Genomic DNA, 8,374 nt, shown 5'->3' with positions numbered 1-8,374 from the left:
CTCCTAATTTAAAATATTACAACCACCAACAAGCACATAGACATTAGGGTATTCACACAAATAAATTAAGTGAGAATTAATATTATACCAATGTTTTAATGAAATAATTTATATGCATATTCATTTTTATGAGCAATTTTCTTAAATACATTAAGTGGAGAAAAAATTTATTTAATTACACATTTTTAAATATCAAGACGTAAATACATTTTTTCATAATTCTATAGAAACCGCTATTAGTAGTAGCGGATTAGGGGAGAACGTAAATTGCTGCTGACAGTCGCAGTTTACATGTATTGGTGGCATAACAGAAATCATTATAAGCAACAGCAGTTTTTGTGGAACGAAGTTTGGTCATAAACCGCTATAGGCAATAGCGATTTATGTGTATTGAGTGTTGAACGTAAACCGTTAGAAGCAGTAGCGGTTTACGTAGAGTGTGTGTCTATAAAAATCGTGGTATGCAGTCACGGATTCCTCATTTGTGTGAATTTTGGGTTTGGCTAGAGAGAGGGAGGAGCACTTGGAGAGTGAATTTGAGGTTTTTGATCGCTGACCTTCAGTTAGAGATCATGGCAGACGAACAGAGCTTGTACCGACTGAACGGTGTTGCCCATATTCCCAGTGCCATTGCCAACGAGATTAGCTTTGTTTAATTTATCTGAGTATTAACATTTGTTAAATAGGTTATAGAATGTAGGGGGTAAGAGCTAGAACGTTAATGTAACCTTTATATTTGAGTATTAGACTGTGCTACTTAGGATGTGAAATGTAGTAAGGATGTATGTACAAAAACCAAAATATTGATAACCGAACTCAACAAACTAGATTTAAAATTATATCCATGGTTTTTAAAATTTCTTTAGGAAAACCAAACTGATTTAAAAATCGGTTTTTGTTCGGTTAAACGGAACTAGAATAAAATTTTAAAAAAAATAATTTTAAGATTCCAATTTCAATTATTCGGTTTAAAGTATAGGCTTTTTAAGAAACTGATTTTTTTTCAGAAATGGGTTTTTGTTGAAAACGTGTTTATTTTTTATAATCGATTAGAAATCGGCTTTTAATTTTATAACTGGTTTTTGAAGTATGTAATAAATCAAAGATTTAACAATTTGATTTGATAATTGAATAATAATTTAATTAATTAATTGTTTAATTGTGTCATTGTGTGGTAATATTTATTTATTTATTCGGTCTAATTAGTTAGGATTTTTTCATGTAGCATGTAGATTTTAACTACTTCGTGTATATCTTTCATGCATGGTGCAGCCAAGTAGGTGTATCTACAGTGTGAGGCGGCAACAAAATATGCCAATGCATGACAGAATCATATCTTATTTAGAGAAGGACTGGTTTGTACCACTTAGCCAGGCTAAACAGTCGTTGGTTCTGGTTAGATGAGCCTACGGTTAGTGCGTTCATTGGGAGGTAGCGTCCCGAGACGCATACTTTTCATATGCCTTTTGGAGAGTGCACAGTGACGCTGCAAGATGTGGCGTTTCAGCTTGGGTTGCTTGTCGATGGAAATGCTGTTAGTGGTTGCCTTGCAGAGTTTGAAAATTTCATCGAGGGTGGCCGACCAGCCTGGGAATGGTTTCAAGAGTTATTCGGTGAGCTGCCACTACCAAATAAGGTCAAGAATATAACCGTCCACTTCACATGGTTTCATGAGAGGTTTTGGGTGTTGCCAGCAGATGCGACCGAGGATACTGTTCGCATATACGCACGTGCCTATATCACAATGTTGTTATCCACTCAGTTATTTGGGGACAAGAGTGCAAACTGGGTTCATATTCGATGGTTGCCCTTTGTGGCGAACCTTGACGACATGGGGAGTTATAGTTGGGGGTCCACCGCGTTGGTATGGTTATATCGATGCATATGTCGGGTGGTGAATAGAAATGTGACCAACTTGGTGGGTCCTCTCCAGCTGCTACAGAGTTGGATATTTTGGCGGTTTCCCTCGTTGAGGCCCTATGGATTTGATGATTTTTCATTTCTGTTGGCATCCAGGTATTATTTATTTGGTTGAATTTTGTAAAATTTTATATGTCGTGTGAGGCATTCAGTTTATAACGGATGAATATTATTCAAGTGGGCTGCCTACTTACTTCCAAACGATGGGAAAGAGCAAAGGGTTATAAACTATCGCCTTGCGTTAGATCGATGCTGACTAGCGGTTTACAGTGTTGGAATGTCCAGAAGAGACGATGAAAGTAGACAGTTGATTCATCAACCTGATCACTCACTCTAACCGGAAAGATCTTCAGAAGAGCTATCGTACCCTCCATGGTGGACATCACCCCAAGGATCCAACGGGGCAACTCGCCATAAGACTCCTCCCAATCCCCGTAGATTTGTGCTACTGCCTTCTACTTCGCCATCCAAACCTTTCTATAACTAGGCATTAAACCATAGGTGGCCTCAGTTGCTTCCTACAACACCTTAATCATAACCGACGCATCCGCCTTGAGCAACGGAAAGATCCTTGCACAAATGACATGATAATCAAGCTGTTTGTGGTCGCTCGATATGGATGTAGCCAAACACGTGTGCGGTCTGTTGTACTTCCTAACTTCCCAAGTGCTCTTTTGTAGCCGCAACGCGATACGAATATCCACGTGCACCCTTTTCCAAACTTCTTGCATCTCCCTTGGTATTTGAGATGGTCCGACTCCATCACCTTGTACTCAACTCCACGCCGGATGCTGTAATCCTTTACACTTAGCATGGCTTCCTCCTTACTCTGGAAAGATTGGCCAATCTGAAATTTTGTTAGAGCGGTTGCATCGTGCAGATCCTGACCCACATAGGTTGCCCGACCTCCCGCTGTTCGCCTATGGCTTTCAAGTTCAACGCTGACAAGTGTGGAGGATATTGTTGTGTGTCGGAACCTGATGCTCCTTGGGGTGTATGTCTAATGCTCAGAATATTATCATCACTGTCCCCAACAATGTTGACCGGCTCATCGGCTGAATCAACATCTCGCATGGGATTTTCAACACGATCCGGTCCAATCTCAAATTCAAAATCGGGAACACCACGAGACACACTAGCAGTACCAACCGCAACACATGGAGGATCGGGGATCGGACTGGAAGGTGCTACCACCGGCATTGACGTTGAAGCACCACCCATCGTCGTCGACTGAGGACTCAGCGCCGATGCCCCAGAGCTGTCAACGCCATGTTTCAACTTCGCAAACAACTCGGGTATTCTAACCTCCGAAAAACTCCGTCGACAATGAAACAAGACCTGCATGTCTTCATTGGACCCTATCACAAACGTCTCATACTTCACAACAGCAATGTGAATATGGTAGAATAATTTTTTAACCCAGTTTGTCCTACACACACCCAACTTCTGTAATATGCTCTATTTTATATCTGCCAACTTACTCGACGACCAGATAAAAAGACTAAGCGGTTCCCTGTCCGTAAATTTAGCACCGTGCCTTTTGCTTTTTTGAATTTTTCTAGAGCAATGCATCAGTGCCAGAAAACTCTCCTCATCATCCATTTGTGAAAAATGACACATACACTCTTCTTCTATCTCCATAAAACACATAATGCATATTGAATTATAAATTTAATTATCTTTATAATAGTTAAAAGAATTAAATGTTAAACATGTATTAATTTTTTATATACTAAAAAGATAAATTATAAAATATTAAAAATCATATTGTATTTCTATTAAAGTTTTAGACAATTTGTTAAAAATTACAACCATAATTATTACAGTACTAAAATATGTATTTAACTTGTTCCGTTTATTTCAATCTCGCAAGAAAAACTGCAAAATGTCTACCATACTAAAAATAAATACCAAGGCATGGTATTCCATTTTATTAGTGATTAGATTCAAACTAAACCATTAATACTCGTGTCAATAATTACTTATATGTCAACAATATACTTATATATTCTATAAACTTTAGAAATAATATTGGTCTCTCGTTATATTTACAATGAAAATGAATGATACAACAAATTTTAATTTGTATATATAGACTACTTCTTAATGGATTGAAGTTGAGAAGCCTCTCAAATTACTCTTTCGGGATACCAATTGTATCACTTGTATAGTAAATTATTTAAAAGCATTGAAGATTACTTCTTCCCTCCATCGAAATCTGAAAAAGGCAAGTGCTACTAAACCAAAATTGCAAAAAAAAAAAAAATTGTGCTACGAAACCAAACCTGTTATCCAAAAAAACAGATGGTGCAAAATTTTGATTTCTATAAATTGTTATAAACTAATTTAATATGATAATAAAAAATCTTTAAAGCCAAAATTATATCCCTCAAATAAAAAAAATTAAAAATACAATATATAGACAAATCAAAATTAGCACACAACTCTTTCAAAAACAAATAAAAAAGAACACATAGATATATAGAATCTTCTTGTCCACTTAATTGCTCAACTACTGAATGATATCAAATTTATCAATCACATGAGCAAGTCTTTCAAGAACTTCTTAATCCTAAATTATTTTAAAAACATAAATGGTTATTTTTTTTTAAAAAAAAACTGGATGCACAATGCACAAAACCTAATAAAGAGGATCTAAATACAAATGGTCATATGATAATCCAACACATAACATTTTTCTATCAATGGTCAACTAAATCTCCAAAATTCATAACATTTCCTAATTATCCAGTCGATGCATATAGATATGCTCAAACACACACAGAAGCACCAAAAAAGGAAAAAGAAATAAGAGTACAACTAATTACCAATCACAAACTTGTAAGGTGAAAATCCTATGTTCTTATTGCACCTCCTTTGATAAAAAATCTGCCCAATAGTTTCTTTGTACTAATTGCTAAACTTATTATTCACATTTTTAAATTATATTTATTAGGAAAATATAAGAATTTGTAGCTCTTTGGTATACCGTTAAACTATACAAAAATAAATCACAAAAAAATACAATAAGAATCAATAAAGATAAATAATTTTGAAGACAATCAAATACCAAAGAATACCTTATTCATCAAAGATGTCTTTTTCACCAATTGATGTAAACTCAAGCTTCAACCACGATTGAAAGTGCACAAATAATTCAAATAATTGTTACATGTAGTAAAAATTATTTTACAGTATCAACAAATCATAATAATAATGATGGAAAACTAAAAAAAAAAAAAGAATTGGTATAACAGTAAAAGAACAAAACAATATCTTTGTAAAGCTCACAACTAAATTACCTGAGAATGATTAATTTCAAAAGCATGAGTTTCTTTCTCTTCAATAGCTGCTACCACCTCAGCTTCATTTAGCAACTTACCATGAATGCCTTTAATTTTATCTACTGCTTTGCTAATTGCAAATCCATCCCCATTTGTACCATATAAGAGAAAAGTCCATATGAAATTTGAATTTCACGGGTTCAGTCAGAAAATGCACATTGCATAGTATTTAAGATACAGTAACATTTTCAAATGTTCACATCCAAAGTTGCATGCATCCACAACATCTATACCACAATCACATATTAAATAATACTAAAATTGTGAAAAAAAGAAAGGTACTTTCTGCACCCCAAAATCACAAATAAATGCATCCTTTATGACAATAATTTCTACTAAAATTTAAACATAAAAATTCTAGAAGTATGCATATACTTCAAAGGCACATGCACACATCAGCGGTTGAAAAAAATACCTAACTAAGACAAAATAAGCTGAAAGCTTTCTGTTCATATCAATGCCTCAGGAGCTAATGTTCAAACACAAATAGTTCACTGCTCTGATCAATTTTAGCCAAAGTTATTTAAAAATAAAAATAAATTAAAAAGGTGTTCGTGAGGAAGGAAGCCTGCAGAGTGATAAAGCCAGAAAAATGTTCCAAGTTGCTATGCTTCAAAATGACACTCTCATCCACCCATCCATTTTCCTTCTAAAAAATACTTTAACAACAAATTTGAGAAGCTAAAAACTCGAGTTTTCTCAGTATTATGAACATGAATTCATATAACATGAGGCAAAAAGAAAAACAAAACAAAAAAAAAAAAGGTCCAGATTTGAAGTAAACCAGTTACAAAAATGGAAAGAAAACCGTGAATTTAAGAGAGAGGAATGTACCCAAAAGCTGATATGCACTCTTAGACTGCGATGAACAGCGGAGCAATCGATGCATATGAAGAAGCCATACGTAACAGACGCTCATGTTGGATTCTTCACATTGCAATCGAAACACATCTAAAGCGAAAAAATAAAAAACGAATTTAAAAATCACAAAAAGTAAAAATATAGTAGATCGGAAAAAAAAAACTTGAAAAACATCAAACCAAAAATCTCAAAATTGAAAATCTGGACATCAGAAGTGATCAAACCTTGTTTTCAAAGAGCTTGTTTAGAAGTCCCTTGTAAAATGCCTAGATTCCCCATAGTTGTTAGCGGATCCACTGCCACCACCATCGCCGTGCATGCCTCCACATCTGCGTCCTCCTTGGTTGCAATCCCTGGCCATATGGCTCATCCCCACCACAGCTGTAGCAAGCGCCAGAAGAACGACTGAATACAGTAAACAATGAAAATTGGAGATTATAAATATACTTGTTTTTTCAATTCAAAATTGAAATTTGAAGTTTCGTATTCTTTTTACTTGTCTAAAGAGGTGGAAAATAAATGTAGGTGAGAATGAATAAGAAATAGTTAGTATTGAAAGAGAAATTAAAGGAAGAAATTGTCAGAGTCATTAAAGCCAAAGGGCAAAATTTACAATACCATAAATAAATGATGACTGAATGGTAGAGGCAGAGCTCAGATGAACAAACATTGCATATATAACATCTTAAAGAACCCAACCCTCATGCCCTCCTCTTCAAGACAGTTGAAATGCATTCCACTTACTTACCAGTGTGTCAAGCAAGAAGAGCAAGCTGTTTAACTTGTCTTACCAGATTTCTAATGCCAACATCCACGAAAAAACTTATCATGAAATCATCACAATTTAAACAATCAGCAAAGAAACCTTCCTGAGGAAGCTAATATGCACTTCGAAGATGCTATGAACAGCGGAGCAAATGATGCATATGAAGACCCTATACATAACCGACGTCCATGTTGGATTCCTCACATTGCAGTCGAAATGCAACTGAAGCGAAAAAATAAAATCGAATTAAAATCACAAAATTTCAGAATATGGAACAAAAAATTGAAAAACCTCAAACGAAAAATCTCAAAATTGAAAATTTATGGAATCGAAAGTAATCAAAGTTTGTTTTTAGACTTGGCCATGAGTTTTCTGAACACTGCGCTAGGAATCAGAGAAAAAACAAAAAGAGCTGGAAAATAAAAGCTTTTAGGTCAGAAATTGCTACAAACTCAACTACCACTTCTCCAAAATATAATCTCAATACAATTTAATTAGATGGAAAGAAGGGGTAATGGGATATCATACTAGGAAGACAAAATGTTAATCTCTATGAGATCGTAGAAAAAGCAGTTAGCAGCAAAGAAAAAGATGAACTACCTTCTCCTCCGTGGCCATGTGACCCATGCCACCGCAGTTGTAGCAAGCACCACCACTATTGCCTCCTCTCCTGTATCCACCACCATGCTCTTCACCAAGCGTAACAACTGTAACCACGCTGCGGTATAATAGGAGGCAAAAAGAAAAGTAAAACAAAAACAAAAAAGTTCAAGATTTGACGTAAATCCAGTTACAAAAACGGAAAAGAAACCATGAATTTGAGAGAGAAAAATGTACCGAGAAGCTTACTGGAGAATCTTCCAAATGTTCCAAATATACTACCTGTTTACAACGCCCTCCATCACCACCACGATAACGAATTGAAAAATAAGAAAATGGAGGAGCAACCACAAAACTGCAGTGAATAATAAAATTAAGGGGTTATAAATAAGAGTGATTCGTATGATGTATGGCAGTTAAATTCAAAATTTGAAATTCACTAAAAAATTAGAAAAACAGGTAAAAAAAGGAGAAAATTAATTGAAACGAAAGAGTGAATAACACTATTGGGAGTGAAAGAGAATAAGAGGAGTTGTCAGAAAATATTAAAGACATTGAAGCAACTATACAAACTGAACAATGAATGCTGGATTATAATTATACCCTTTTTTTGCCATTCAAATTTAAAATTTTAGGTTTTTGATACTTTTTAGGGGAAGAGGAAATAAATATTAAAGTAGAAGATGAAGGAGAATTAATTGAAGAAAGAAGTTGTTTTAAAAAGCAAAGTTTACTTGAAAAAAAATAAATGATTGAATGAGAGACTACACATGAACTAACTGTTTAGAGAATATTATAAAATGTTCAACTCTCAAATTCTCTTTAGCATGACACCTTGAATTTTCACTACCAGACAATCCTATATTAATAGTTTAATATAAGA

At 34.7% G+C, this 8,374-nt stretch overlaps 1 protein-coding gene across 15 annotated transcripts; it reads right to left on the bottom strand.

Moving 5' to 3' along the window:
• On the bottom strand, positions 3,995-8,290 carry LOC107643138. 15 transcript variants are annotated; one of them, XR_002362499.1, is made up of 7 exons: positions 7,729-8,084; positions 7,492-7,609; positions 6,744-7,113; positions 6,350-6,530; positions 5,223-6,215; positions 5,001-5,046; positions 3,995-4,138 (listed from the first exon to the last, which is right to left on the bottom strand). XR_002362499.1 is itself a non-coding variant. In XM_021123198.1 (5 exons), the coding sequence occupies exons 1-4, from the start codon at positions 8,106-8,108 to the stop codon at positions 6,410-6,412; spliced, it is 360 nt and encodes a 119-aa protein (XP_020978857.1). In that variant the 5' UTR covers positions 8,109-8,210; the 3' UTR covers positions 4,727-6,215; positions 6,350-6,409. The 15 variants fall into 15 exon arrangements, 1 of the variants encoding a protein (XP_020978857.1); XR_002362500.1 differs by lacking the exon at positions 5,001-5,046 and having other exon boundaries at positions 5,223-5,334; positions 6,099-6,215; positions 7,729-8,074; XR_002362495.1 differs by having other exon boundaries at positions 5,001-6,215; positions 7,729-8,085.

The sequence above is a fragment of the Arachis ipaensis genome, chromosome B05 (genome assembly GCF_000816755.2).
Source record: "Arachis ipaensis cultivar K30076 chromosome B05, Araip1.1, whole genome shotgun sequence".
NCBI classification, from domain to species: domain Eukaryota; kingdom Viridiplantae; phylum Streptophyta; class Magnoliopsida; order Fabales; family Fabaceae; genus Arachis; species Arachis ipaensis.
Note: the sequence above shows the minus strand (reverse complement) of the source record. Positions and strands in the feature narration are given on the sequence as shown.